This window comes from Aspergillus karnatakaensis (assembly GCF_047715665.1).
Source record: "Aspergillus karnatakaensis strain CBS 102800 unplaced genomic scaffold BJY04scaffold_5, whole genome shotgun sequence".
Lineage (NCBI taxonomy): Eukaryota > Fungi > Ascomycota > Eurotiomycetes > Eurotiales > Aspergillaceae > Aspergillus > Aspergillus karnatakaensis.
In genome coordinates, this window is record NW_027395717.1 from 749,602 (window position 1) to 763,155 (window position 13,554).

At 51.7% G+C, this 13,554-nt stretch overlaps 7 protein-coding genes across 7 annotated transcripts; 3 read left to right on the forward strand and 4 right to left on the reverse strand.

Moving 5' to 3' along the window:
• The first annotated feature begins 20 nt into the window (after positions 1-20).
• On the forward strand, positions 21-1,259 carry sod4 (mitochondrial 37S ribosomal protein mS42). Its single transcript, XM_073709931.1, has 4 exons — positions 21-126; positions 183-366; positions 427-551; positions 606-1,259. The coding sequence occupies exons 1-4, from the start codon at positions 67-69 to the stop codon at positions 1,155-1,157; spliced, it is 921 nt and encodes a 306-aa protein (XP_073575795.1). The 5' UTR covers positions 21-66; the 3' UTR covers positions 1,158-1,259.
• Positions 1,260-1,272: 13 nt separating this feature from the next.
• On the reverse strand, positions 1,273-2,336 carry BJY04DRAFT_179641 (ubiquinone-binding COQ10-like protein). The gene has a single exon (XM_073709932.1). The coding sequence runs from the start codon at positions 2,266-2,268 to the stop codon at positions 1,444-1,446; it is 825 nt and encodes a 274-aa protein (XP_073575796.1). The 5' UTR covers positions 2,269-2,336; the 3' UTR covers positions 1,273-1,443.
• Positions 2,337-2,645: 309 nt separating this feature from the next.
• BJY04DRAFT_205219 (putative C6 transcription factor) lies at positions 2,646-5,236 on the reverse strand (the record flags this gene model as incomplete). The annotated part of the gene is made up of 7 exons (XM_073713570.1): positions 2,646-2,717; positions 2,770-2,957; positions 3,003-4,293; positions 4,343-4,346; positions 4,420-4,634; positions 4,683-5,091; positions 5,142-5,236. The coding sequence occupies 7 exons, from the start codon at positions 5,234-5,236 to the stop codon at positions 2,646-2,648; spliced, it is 2,274 nt and encodes a 757-aa protein (XP_073575797.1).
• A 188-nt stretch (positions 5,237-5,424) lies between these two features.
• BJY04DRAFT_179644 (FMN-dependent alpha-hydroxy acid dehydrogenase) lies at positions 5,425-7,352 on the reverse strand. The gene is made up of 5 exons (XM_073709933.1): positions 7,164-7,352; positions 7,052-7,110; positions 5,809-6,997; positions 5,685-5,758; positions 5,425-5,632 (listed from the first exon to the last, which is right to left on the reverse strand). Exons 1-5 carry the CDS (start codon positions 7,189-7,191, stop codon positions 5,546-5,548), a joined length of 1,437 nt encoding a protein of 478 aa, XP_073575798.1. The 5' UTR covers positions 7,192-7,352; the 3' UTR covers positions 5,425-5,545.
• A 630-nt stretch (positions 7,353-7,982) lies between these two features.
• BJY04DRAFT_119989 (uncharacterized protein) lies at positions 7,983-8,804 on the forward strand. The gene is made up of 2 exons (XM_073708316.1): positions 7,983-8,127; positions 8,219-8,804. The coding sequence occupies exons 1-2, from the start codon at positions 8,119-8,121 to the stop codon at positions 8,618-8,620; spliced, it is 411 nt and encodes a 136-aa protein (XP_073575799.1). The 5' UTR covers positions 7,983-8,118; the 3' UTR covers positions 8,621-8,804.
• A 1,383-nt stretch (positions 8,805-10,187) lies between these two features.
• Positions 10,188-12,618, forward strand: BJY04DRAFT_179648 (6-phosphofructo-2-kinase PFK26). Its single transcript, XM_073709934.1, has one exon. It carries the CDS (start codon positions 10,569-10,571, stop codon positions 12,249-12,251), a length of 1,683 nt encoding a protein of 560 aa, XP_073575800.1. The 5' UTR covers positions 10,188-10,568; the 3' UTR covers positions 12,252-12,618.
• BJY04DRAFT_214178 (DsbA family oxidoreductase) lies at positions 12,614-13,396 on the reverse strand (the record flags this gene model as incomplete). The annotated part of the gene is made up of 2 exons (XM_073715143.1): positions 12,614-13,282; positions 13,352-13,396. The coding sequence occupies 2 exons, from the start codon at positions 13,394-13,396 to the stop codon at positions 12,614-12,616; spliced, it is 714 nt and encodes a 237-aa protein (XP_073575801.1).
• Between the last annotated feature and the right edge of the window lie 158 nt (positions 13,397-13,554).

Sequence of the window (13,554 nt, forward strand, 5' to 3'; positions counted from 1 at the left end):
GGAAAAGCTGCGATTCGGACTGTTGGACGAACTTCTTGCGGCTTTCTCTCTCCACAACCTATCATCATGCTCAATCGACTTCTCCGGCCGCAGGCTTCACTGCGCGCTGTCTCCTCTATCTCTCAGGTAAGCTTTTTCCCGTCCAAAAGCCCTGCGGCATCGCTGATATGGCGCGACTTTAGAAGCCCGTCTCCGCCGCTCTCCCACGCTTCCAGACTCGACAATTGCACAAAGTCCCTCAATTAGTGAACGAGTCACGCTTCAGAGAGCATGGTGTCTCCGACTTTCTCTCTCCGGAGGCATATGACTTTGCGTGGGTGCAGTACCAGAGGTTCCTCGTTGACAAGTTGAACCTGTTGACGCAGGGTAAGATAGCTTCCGACATGTGAGCAATGTACGTACAGATGCTGATGCGTGTTATGACAGACACTATCGATGCCGACTTAACACCCGGAGATTTGCTGGTCAAGTACTCCCGCCGCGCGGAGATGGCGTCCGTCTTCAATTACGCTTCCATGGCCCACAACAACCACTTCTTCTTCAATTGCCTTGTAAGTCTCGGACCAGGATTCTGCTTGCGCAACGTTAACAGTATCTCTCTGTAGTCAAACGCACCCACCGAAATGTCACCAGGCTTTGTCAAGACCATCGGCGACAGCTGCTCCTCCGTTGAATCCCTCAAGCTCGACTTCCTTGCTACCGCCAACGCAATGTTCGGCCCCGGCTTCGTCTGGCTCGCCAAGAACCTCGAGCACGAAGGCCTCCTGCACATCTTCTGCACCTACAACGCCGGCTCACCATATCCTGCTGCTCACGCCCGGCGACAGGCCCAGGACATGGCCACACACACACCTGAGACCGCTCTCGGCAACCAGTACGCCGGCTCCATGGGCGTGAACTCGTCGAACCACAAGATGGCCCCGGGTGCGCTAGATATCCAGCCAATCCTGTGCGTCAACACATGGGAGCACGTCTGGATGATGGACTACGGTATTGCCGGCAAGGCAGAGTTCCTAGAGCGGTGGTGGGATCGTATCAACTGGGATGTTGTACAGGAGAACTACAAGTCGGCGGCACCGAGGAGAGGCTGGGCTGCGAGTGGTTCTGCCTTCCAGTCTCATTCCCAGTTTCCTACCCAGTTTCCTGCCCAGTCCTGAGTCTGTTCGGTGGTGGAGTCAAGATATTGTTTGTTCTAAATTGTATTATATACTACGGTCTAGGTTTTGCTCATCTAATGTACAGCGATTCATCGCAGGTAGAGATAAAATAGATCCTCATTACATTTCCAGCTCTGCACCCGCACATGCTTTGTCTAGAGATATTGTACAGCTCTAATCATACATCCCACCCAGCAACCCCATATCTATACATACATGCAACATACACAAACAACCCATTTCTATACACGCTCACCCCTTTGTTCAGAAATCAAAGAGAAAGACATCACCGGTTCACCTCCCTAACCCTCCTCTCAAACGCCTCAATCATAATTCCCGCCATCTGCCCCTCAACCGCACTCATCATACTCGCATACAACGGATTCTTGAATTCAAACTTGATCTCCAGCTTCACCGTCGTCTGTGCCCCTCCATTCCCATTCCCACCCGCTGGCACCTCAGGAACAAGCTCCCACCTTGTACTCAAAAACTCAAAAATCCCCTCATCCGCCCCGGGGAACTTCACGCCCGCAAGCGCGCCGAGACTCGATAGTCCTCCAAGCCCAGACCCTGACCCAGCACCAGCACCAGCGGCTTTTTGAGAGCCGTTGGGATCAACAAACTTCTCCCCGCTCCTCGCCTCAACAACCCATTTCTTATCGTCGCAGTCAACCTTGGATGTGAACGTCTCGCTGAGTGGTCCGTATCCTACGGTCAGATATGCCTGCGTCGGGTACCCCGTTTCCGGGTCTCGGGCTGTGACTGTCGATGCTGTGAGGAATGGGAGGAAAGACGAGTAGGATTCGACGGAGGAAATTGTTTTGAAGAGGGGTGCGGGCGGGTATGGGAGGGTGCGGGTTGCGGTTAGGGTGCGGGTGTTGTTGCCGTTGTTGTTTGGGCTTGAGTTGGAGTTGTTGCCGAGGAGGGAGGAGAGGAAGGTTCGTTTTTGCGTGTGGATTGGTTGGGGGGATGATTTAGAGAGGCGGGTGGGTTGTGATTGTTGCTGTTGGAGGGTGGTATAGTAGGTTCGAGCGCGGCATTGTGATGGTTTGCTACGAAGAGCGGGGTTTGGGATTCCAGAGGGAAGGCGACGCGAGAGCATACGGCTCATGGTGGGCGATATAGGATATGAGGGTGGAAGTAAAGGTAGAGGTTATCGGTCCATTGGGTATGTTGCTGTTACGGATGTCTGGAAGCATACAGACGGCAAGAGGTGAGGTTCTAGAATTGCTGGTTTTATGCGCTTAGTCATATACCGCATTAGCTGGTTATGCATTATGGATTTATGCACATGAAGTCGAGCTCCCTTGTGGGCTCGAATTAGCCCAGGTATGGTATAGATGTGATTGGAGTTTTGGGGGTTATGATATTACTCGTTGCTTGTGTAAAAGTTCTTATTAGGATGTAATTAACAAGGTTTGATTGTGCTGCCCTATATAATTATATAAATACCTCTAAACAACGGCCTATCCGCTACCCTGGGTAAAGTCACTGCTGGTACCAACCATCGATATTCGGGACCGGGTTCGGTCGGTTCAGCATCTCTTGATCAAAAAGTTGCTACCGAAGTTAGTACAGCCTGGGACCAGAAACTTGATCACCGATTACTCACCCAATCAATATTAGCAGGCGTATCAAGCATCTCCCCAATCACATCCAGCGATAGGTACGGCGGATCAATGGCCGATAGTTGATTTGGTATCATGTCCGATGAGAGCTTTGGATCGACAAAGTTCGGCGTCGCAAAGTTCGACCAGCCGTCGTACGGAGGTGGGGGTGGTTGCGCTGTATTGATCAGTACTGATAGTATTTTTTAAGGGGTGGTAAATGAGAGGATGAGCATACCATAGCTCGGCTCAGAGACCTGACTGTTCGCAGCTGGACTCGGCCCTTTTGTCTTCCATGGCGAAATAGTATGTAATCCACTCTTTACCCTCTGGAGCATGACCGTTAATGCAGCATGTGCCTTCTGGCCATCAGCAGAGTGCTTGCTTAAATCTTCAAGGATCTGATGAGATGTTTCAAGGGTTGCTATCAGGTCGTCTCTATCCTTTACGAGAACAGCTATATCGTCGTCCCTTGCAGCCTTAGATCCAGCAGTATGACTGTACAATAGTTCCATGCAGAGAATCATAGCTGCAAGCAGGTAATCCGTGTATTGAATCGAGTTTGGGAATAGCCGGTTCCGATACATCAGCCCTGCAGGTTGAATCTCGCGGAAGAGATCTGCGTAGACGCGTAGGATTGCTTTTGAGGCATTCATGCAGACGATTCTTGAGTATGCGTATCGGCTGTTTGTGTGAGCTTCTCCGAGGTATCGCCTGTGCAGCACAAGGCGGGACTTCTGGTAAAGGTTCTCGAGGGTAAATCGCTGAAAGATCAGCTGTGGAGGATCTGCAATATTTCGATAAATTGGCCGGTACTTATACGGTCCAGAAATGAGGCTATGTGCCTCTTCCAGCCGTCTATCAGCTTCGAGTGTTTCTTCGTATGTTATCGGCCGCTGGCTAATTGCCATGTCGAAGATCTTGCCAAATGTCATCATCAGGGGAGATTTGGCGATGGTATATGACGCAATCGTTGTTTCATTCGTGGGTCGAGACGGGGGAAGATTCACTGTATCCTCGTCGAAATCTTCGTCTGAAAGGTTCCGGGGTAGCTCGGTGTCGTATTGCCAGTCTTGAATTGTCCGAGGCATGCCGATTTCAAAGGAGAGGAGAGCGTCGAGTTGGCAGAGAAAGGTCCACATGCGTCTTCTCATTTCTCCGTCGAAGGGTGATATAGCTGGGAACTGTGATGGGTCTCGGTGATAGCCCATCCGCATAGCCAGTTTTATTGTGATACTAAGGAGAAAAGGGACACTCGTTCCCACGTCATGTTTCTTGTAGAACTCTCCCATTGTATGGAGAAACAACGCCTCGACTTTATACCTTCCTGCTGCAATGTAGTTGGATTGAATGAGGCATTGGGCGCTCCTTTTCGTAAATCTGAGGATTATATCTTGATAATCCCCGGAAAGACCATATATTGGGTTTCCGACTCGCTGGTGGAAGAAGGTGCTCAGCGTTAGGATCGAGTAAAGCATCGCAATCCATGCCAGGGGTAAGTCTTGTGGGTTTGCCCAGAATCGATTATACTACGGTTTGTTAGTTTGTCACTATCGGAGTAATTATACTTGCTCGTACTTGTCTTTGAAAAGATGGGACATGCTGGATCGCTAGAACATTGGATGAGCATTGGAAGATAGACGGCCTGAAATTACTTACTGATCATAGGCTCCTTGGAGAAAAGATAATACGACACTAGTCTATCAGTCACTGGCTTTGGTGGAATATCCGAAACCAGCTCCTCTTTACTGCTTGGTTTAGTGAGTCCAAGCCAAATTGTCGGCTCAGCGCCGTGAGAGCCATTCTCATCAATTGTGTCATCATCCGATGATTCATCATTGCCATAGAGTGACTCTTTGAACTCGCTGATCTAGCATCCGGTCAGTATACGTCGTCTGAAAGTTAAGAAAGCTCCAACCTCCTCAAGAATAGCCTTCCAGTGCGCACTATCAATATAGCTCGTCCCAGAGTCCGTAACAACCAACTTTCCACACTGCCCAGGAGACAAACCAGCATTCTCAGACTCGGTACCTTCAGAGCTTGTCACCAAAGGCGTCGTCTGCGCCGGCTGGTGGTTAGACGACAGATCCTGCGCCGGCGGTTGTAAAGAAGGCGATGATTCCTGGCCCTGATGCTCATCTTGTTTCTTTTTCTGTGCAAACGACAGAATCAAGTTTTCGAGATGCTGTAAACGATCCTGTACGTGAGTTGGACTCGGCTGGCCATGCGATGTCCGACCTCGAGGACCACGACCGATGAATGTACATGAATTTGCTTCTCCTCTTTTCATGCAATTATTGCAAGGATGTGTACGGCAACATTTGAGTCTGGCCAAGTTAGTAAGAAGCCTTCCAAGTATGGTGTATGACCGATATACTTTCGACTCCTGCAAGCTGTGCAAGAGAGCTGTACTCTGGTTCGCTTACGCTCTTTGGAGAGCTGAGCGGAGTCGTGCGGTGGAATGTCAGCCATGGCGGGGAGCAAGAATCGCAAATTGCCTGGTGATTGTTTGTATAAAGGTGCACACTATAGCTGCAAGGGTCTCAAGATAAATTATATGATTTGGGGAAACTGTGGAGCGGAGCTTGAGGGGGGGTGGATGGGTAGAGACGTCAGGCCGGTCTCCGGTTGGTATCTCCGTCCCAAGGTTGCTAAACCCCGTCGGGCTCCACCATTGGGGGCTGAAGTACCAGACCAGTTAGGTCTCTCGTTAGTTGTCTCCAAAAGGTTGGTCACTATATTGCATTATATACGCTATCAATGTACATTGTTTCATATCGTTTATAGTCGTGCACGATATACAGAGCGTAAGGACTCTAGTCCTGATGGGCCGTCATAGATCTGTTGCTCCACAAGGCGAGTGTTGACCTGAGAGGAAGTAAGTATAGATGATACCTAAGATCAATCTTGAAACACTTACATGCTGGGGCCCGAGCTGCTCTACGCGCTCAACACCGAGTAACCGCATGCTTGTAGCCGTCTCATCGGCCAAGACTAGACAAAGTCAGTACACGTTCACAAACTCAGCATGAGAAGGGACTCACTCTGCAAGGTGCGCTTGACACCTTCGACACCACCTGCACCCAATCCCCACAGAGCAGGACGTCCAATACCAACAGCCTTCGCACCGAGGCACAGCGCCTTCACAATGTCGGTTCCTCGTCGGATACCACCATCAACCCACACCTCGAGCTTGTCAAAAACCTCAGGGCAGTATTTTCGGATCTCTAGCAGAGTGTGCACCGCGGGAGGAGCCGTATCCAATGCGCGTCCTCCGTGATTTGAGAGAATGATACCCTTGATCTGCGGGCCGTGGAGCGAAGCAATGTATGCATCCTCGTGAGTTTGGAGACCCTTGAGAATAATCGGAAGATCGGTGTGCTGGGCTAGCCAGGGTAAGGTGTCCCTCCATGTAAGCGTTGGATCGGTTCCCTGGAAGAGCTGCTTCCCAACACCGCTCTCCCCTGAGCCAGCACCGGCAGCAGCATTACCACGCTCGTCGTCTTCGCGTTTTCCAGGAACTGGCGCATCAAGTGTGAGGACCACAAATTTGATGGCCTTGAGTCTGTTGATGCGCGCTAGCTGGATTTCGCTCTTCTTGCGATCGGTTTGGACGTATAATTGCCACCCGAAGATCTGATCAGGGGCAGCATTTTCGACAATCTGTTCGGGAGTCATAGAAGCGTTATTGGAGATGATCTGCATGGCACCAAAGCTACGGCAGGCTTCTGCGATTCCAGCCTCACCAGCAGGGTTTCCGAGACGCGCCATAGCTGCGGGAGCAACAAAAATTGGTATCCCAAGCTTGTGTCCGAGGACCGAGATGTCCAAGTCGCACTTGTTGCAGTCAACAAATACTCGCGGCCGCAAGACAATTGACCGATAAACTTGTGTGTTGAAGTGTTTCGTGAGCTTGTCGTCCGAAGCGGAGTAGTAGTACGCCCACGCCTTCTTGCTAACCTTCTTAGTGGCAAGCTGTTCAATATCGTCCATGTTGAGGAGAGCGCCCATTGGCACTTCGTCTTCCGTCTTGTCTTCTTGGTTTTGAGGAGCATCGGCCTTTGGTTGTGGTAGAGTGGCGGTATCGACAGTTCCTAGGAAAGCCTCCGGTTTGAGGTTTTCCTCGAGAATTCCTGGAGGATGGATGGGATCATATTCTTCCGTGGCATCCTTGCCGGAGAGCTTCAAGATAATTTTGGAACCACCGGGATGCTCTGAGAGGAAGTCGGTGACCTATTCGTATCTAATTAGCGCCGGTCAAGAGGGGTATGCAAGAGAACTTCGTACATCGTACACTTTTCCGTAGAGAATCACCCAGCAACTCTCTTTGGTGTTGTGTTTCGCGACTGCCTAGGTCAGTAGAGTGCGCATCTCATCACAATGCCTCAAGTCAACCTACCCTCAGCCGCATCAAATACCTTGCTCATATTCGCAACCCAGTTCGTTCTGACGCCGGATCGAGACAAGAGAAGGTGGAATGTTGCAAGGAGAGGAGAAAGGGCCCAAGCGAAATTGAATTGGAGTCGGTCCAGTCAAATCTCCAACTTGCAGGTGGGAGCCGGGCTATTCCCCCCCGAGCCTTTTGAACACCAGGTCGGTTTTCTCGGAGGCAACTCCGACCTTGAGAAAATGTGGGGAATGCCCACCAAACATGGGGGCGGCGATTGAACGCTTGCAATCGGGTAATTTCGATAGCCGACAGCCAACCAGCATTGCCGCATCAATCAGCGACAGCTATTGGTGGATTAATTTATCCGCCGGTGATGGCAGTCCAGGACCTCACCTGCACCTGCATCAATAATGACCATGGAAATCTGCTATTCTGAGGATTGCCGCATATCGAGACCGGAGCTTTCAGGGTAATAGTCAACATTAGATTTGCGAGCTCAATTCTTGAAATTCTACGCGAGATAGTATCCAGAGCTAATCATTGAACAAGCAAATATTCCACTCTTTGTGACATATATATATATTGTTTGAGGTGGCTCAGGGAGCAATGCACCAGGCGCAATAGAGCCTACCAAACATCGAACAAGCATTATTCATGCTCAATTATTGTACATACTATACCAATCATTTAATGCGACTTATCAAGCTCTGAAGGTAAAAGTATAGATCCCAAAAGAGGCTAGCCTACTTTGTTCCACGTGCCAAGACTGACGATGTTCCCATCCACGTGAGGTCTCGCGCAGGTGACAGTCTGCGCCAACGTCTGTGATTCCCTTTCGAGCGGCAACTTCGCCTTCACCGATTATGGTGATACCACAGACCACAGAACAATTGTCGACTCCGTTGTCGGCAACTCCTTATTGCACGAGCCTCATCTCAAGCCCAACAATTAGCTAACCATAGCCATGTTCGAGGTGGGTAGATCCCCGACACAGCAACCCGCGTCCCTCGTACCACGCTGTACCACACCACATGTTTCTTGATTAGACCTCTAACATGTCCCAGCGCCGTGCAGCAGACCGCTATCGCCTACGGATGCACCGTGCACGCACGGTATCATTGACGAACGACGAAATCGTGGAAGTCCGAGCAGCCCAGCGGACCTTCGAAGGCGCCTACATCCGAACAGCACTATCACAGTTCTCTTTCGCACTTGTGGTTCTCAAGATATTTACACCGGAGTTCTACAGCACCGGGGCATTATTCGCCGTCTACGGCACGGGAGTCCTAATCATCGGTCTTTTTCGACGGGCACAAGGAAACCGGCAGTTTTTCTCCGAGGTGGGAGAGGATGGGGTGCGGAGGCATAAATTTAGGACAAGCGGAAATGCGGTGGTAATCTTGACGGCGTTGAGTATCGCCGCTTACGCCACGCTGATTGCGTTGACTGTGAGGCTGGACAGGTAGATCTGACCCGGCTTGACTCGTTGACAATCCGATGCGACGAGTGAGAGCTACGGTGGATTTATCTAAACGCCCAACGTCTATCTCCCAGCGCGACTGCGTAACTGCCAAGCGCCAAGAATTCCGCAGCATGCGATGTTATGGTCGCGCTCACGCCAACAGCGATGATACTTAATCAATCGAGGGCGGGCGGTGATGACATTAATACGGAGGTCATGAGACCGTCCACGGGCTTGATGCCAAGAAGCGAGAAGGTATCCTGATGCAAGTGAAACCACCAGCGGACAGAGGACGTGTGTAACACGCAGCGACTCGAACGGCAGCGCCTCATCATAGCCGTACCCAAGCAGCGGGATCCGAGCCTCGAGTGTTAAGCGCGCTTGCTTTGCCTCTTACGCCTCAACCAGGCGGCAGAGTTCCGGATGTTCTGATATGTTGTTGGCCGGATCAGCATGTAGAAGCAGACGTGGGCCAATGAGGAAGATAGGGATGCGGACTCTGCTCCGTACAAAGCGACCGAAATAGCAAAGCCACATGAGGATAACGTGTGAGGAATCAATTGTACTCTGTACTCCATAGTATGACCTTGGCAGAGCTGGACGGTGGGCAGAGGGTCAGCTTCTCGCCAGCACCCTTACTTGGCCAAGCATTCTGTGTCCGGCGTGCGGCCATCAGGGGCCATCGCCAAGCCTTTTTCCTTTTTGTTGTGATCTACCATACATAGTAGAACCTAGAATATCCTTGAAGCTGTGTCAAGCAAATAAATATCAGAAAATGGATAGTCTGGGGGGTGGATCTGGGATACTTAAGCAGCTCCATCGTTCCCGGGCGCATCACCATTGCTTTGACTTGACATCATAGGCGACCCTCTAATAAAGCCGGCCACCCCGCCGCCTCCCACACTACACTGAAAGCGATCTTCAATGACCTTTTGATCTTATAGAGTGATACCCTGCAATCTCACGTTTTCGACACCGGGCCTATCGCATCGTTGCTCGTCGCCAGGTGCGCCAGAGACCAGTTCGGAGATACTGCTAGTAATACAGCATTCAGAGCGAGCTCCGTGACGTTCTGGTTGACTCATCCGCCAACCACCGACAGGCTCTCCCCTCTTCTCCCTCACCCCCTGCCAGTCTTGCTTCCCCTTCATTCAACGGCTCTATTGGTGCGTGCAAGGCCTCTGACTTTGCCCCGGCGATAAAATCCCCCGATTTTCTCGCCCTCTGTCGGGGTCCCTTTTTCTTTTCCTCGTGAATCGCCGACCCTCAGTACAACACTACATATTGGCTGCAAAATCCCTGCGCCACACGCGCGGGACATGGCCCAACACACTGACATTGCGCGATCAGCAATCATGACATGTGCCTCCTCCCCCGACCATTCTCGCACTCGACAGTCGGGTAGAATGAACGGAACGACAAACGGCAAGCCGAAGACCGAGAAAGATGCAACTCTAATGCCTCCTCCGAAAACTGTCGCCGGAAGAGCGCTAGGGAATGGCTTGCATTCCGAAGCCCGCAGAACATCCAAGGATGGTGTCGGCTTCGCCCTAACAGACACTCCGGTTTCTACCGCACCTTCGTCCCCACAGTTGTAAGTGATGATTTCTCATATTACCTTCTCGTTGGTCGGTTTTGTTCTTGCCTGTAGTTTTGCTTTTCTGTCGGAAATGCTTGGTGTGGTCTAGATGATCCTGTCGGCGTTTTTGCGACCTTGTGGACCACTAGTGTACACCTTATATCTACCTTATTGCGCCTCCTTGCTTGATCATCATTATGGCATTGATCGCAAATCATGCTAATTGAGGTATAGTCTCGCTACTGCTAGCCAGGCTTCCACTCCCAGCCGTGTTCGTGCTACCACTCTCGACATCCCGGGTCTGACCAAGTCCAAAGTCTCGCCTGATGGACGTATCGCTCAACGCGACCTTGGCTCGAAGCTGGTCATTGTTATGGTCGGCTTGCCCGCGCGTGGTAAAAGCTATGTCACCAAGAAACTTGCGCGATATCTAAACTGGCTTCAACATGACACCGAGATCTTCAACGTCGGCGAGCGTCGTCGCGTGGCCGCAGGCAAGTCGCCAGCCGCACCCCACAGAAACAGCTCGGTGCAACAGGAACTCGTTGATTCGGTGCGTCGTCTCAGCGTTAGTGTCGGTGGGATGATTGCTCCCAACCACGAGTCTGTTGCCGCGCCCCAGGACCAGTCGCCCCCAGAGCTCAATGCTCTTCCACCTCCTGCTGTTCCGACCAAGATTCTCGTCAACGGAAAGGAGCAGGACGCGGTCTCCATTTCGAATGGCCCTACCGTCATCCCCGCAAGTGAGGCCGCCCCTGACGTGCAGCAGCAGATTACCGAAGCGTCACCAGAGCCGATGGACCAGTCTGCAGCCTTCTTCGACCCGAAGAACGCAAAGGCCTTGAAGTTGAGAGAGCAGGTCGCTCTCGAGACGTTGGACGAACTGTTGGATTACATTCTCGAGGAAGGTGGCAGCGTGGGTATCCTCGATGCGACCAACAGTACCCTAGAGCGCCGCAAAGCTATCGTGGACCACATTCGCAAGCGTGCTGGACCGGAACTCGGCGTCTTGTTCCTCGAAAGCAGCTGCGAGGACCCCGTGCTTCTGGAAGCCAACATGCGCTTGAAGCTGTCCGGACCGGACTACCGTGACCAGGACCCTGTCAAAGCTCTTGAAGATTTTAAGAAGCGTGTCGCTCTATACGAAAAGTCGTACTTCCCGCTTGGTGAATACGAAGAGTCACTTAACATGCCGTACGTCCGCATGATCGATGTCGGACGCAAGATTGTTTCCCACCAAACACACGGTTTCCTCTCTTCGCAAGTGGTTTACTACCTGCTCAACTTCAACCTCTCGCCTCGTCAAATCTGGATCACCCGCCATGGCGAGAGTAAAGACAACGAGGCTGGTCGTATCGGCGGTGACTCTGAACTCACCGAGAACGGCCGTCGCTATGCCAAGGCGCTCACTCGGTTCATCAACTACCAACGAAATCAATGGGAGGTGTATCAAAGTCAGAAGGACATGATGTCGCTGATGCCACCTCGTGCCGGTGACAGCACGCCCCCAAATCCCTCGTACATTCCCCGAGACCGGCCTCGCAATTTCTGCGTTTGGAGTTCTATGATGCAGCGCACTGTGCAGACGGTGGAGCATTTCAACGAAGACGAGTACGACGTCAAGCAGATGAAGATGCTGGACGAGCTCTACGCCGGCGAGATGGAAGGCTTAACCTATGAGGAGATTCGCGAGAAGTTCCCCGACGAGTACTCTACGCGCAAGAAAAACAAGCTTTATTACCGCTACCCCGGCCCTGGTGGCGAGGGATATCTCGATGTCATCAACAGACTGCGTGCGGTTATTATCGAGATGGAGCGAATGACCGACCACGTGCTCCTCGTCACTCATCGCTCTGTCGCACGCGTTCTTCTCGCCTACTTCCGCGGCCTCAAGCGCGACGAAGTCGCTGACCTTGACGCACCTTTGGGCATGCTGTACATGCTCGAGCCCAAACCCTACGGCGTCGAGTTCAAGGCGTACCGTTACAACCCGGAGAGCGACTGGTTCGACCACATTCCGGACTTCCAGCTGCAGCAAGCCACCACGCACCATTAGAGCTATCAGCTTTAGACAAAGAGAGCATATCTCTACTCTTCCATTCTATCTTGAGACATTTGTTTGATCACGACACGCTATGACTGGGGCGAATGTTTGATTCTTACTGCTTTCTGTCCTGTATTCTGTCCTATGGCTTCGTCTGTCTTTTCAGGCGCTGGATGGCTTGTTCGAACCTTGTCTCGTCAGCGTTTTTTCGTGTTCTTGTATTTTTAGATGTTCGCATGCCACCGGCGTCTGCAGTTGTTTCATCGGCTACGTGTTTGTATGGCTTTTTATGGACCAGCTCAACACATCACTGTCTGTCTGTCTCTATGTCAGGTAATATCAGATAGCTCAATATACTTTATTAGAGTTCAAAATCAGTTCCCCTTGATCTTCCGAAACACCTCCAAAAAGGTCTCCGGCTCATCCGCCCCCTCAATCGCATACTGTCCCTGCACCAAGAAGTACGGCACCCCACTAACAAACTGCCTCCTCGCCCCCTCGGCCTCAGCATCAACTTCCTTCCCACCAAGATCAGCCGTCTTATCATTCAGCAACCCCTCCACCTCCCCCCTCTGCAATCCCCCCTCAACAGCCGCCTCAACAAGCACCGCCGGATCCGTAATATTCTTCTCCTGCTCAAAGTACGCCGCAAAAAGCCTCTCCACAACCCGACTCTGAATCCCTCCAATCTTCCCCGCCTCAACCCCGTTGTCCTTCTCCTTCCCAGCCTCCCTCAGTTCCTTCTCCTTCTTCCCCGCAAGCCAGATAACCCGGTGCGCATCTCGGGTCCTGCCGAGATTGCCCCCGAAGGAGAACTTGATCCCCTCGCTTTCACCGACGGCGGCGAGGCGGGAGAGAATTGCGTCGGTCCGACTGGGCCCGAACTTCTCTTTGTAGAATGCTTGTTTGTTGACGCCCGGGTAGGGCGGGGACGAGGCGTTTAGGTAGAAGGGCGCCCAGGTGATTGTGAATGTGTCTGTGGGGAATTTGGTGGCGTGGGTGGTTATGGCGGTTGTGAGGCGGCGGTAGCCGACGTAGCACCACTGAATGATTTAGTTTTGGATGTGGTTGATGGAGCTGGAGGGGGCTTTTGGTAGAGGGGAGGGACAAACCGGGCAGACGGCGTCGGAGGTGATTTGGATGATGAAGTTTGTCATTTTGAATGTGTTCAAGTGGGTTACTGGTAATAATTGACAGATGTAGGTAGAGTTGAGGATATATACTCCGTAGATGTCTGCAAGACATTGTATGGATTTGTCAGCATTAGTATACCCGCTTTAATGCAAAAGCCGAGCGGGCCGAGCATACGAGGTCT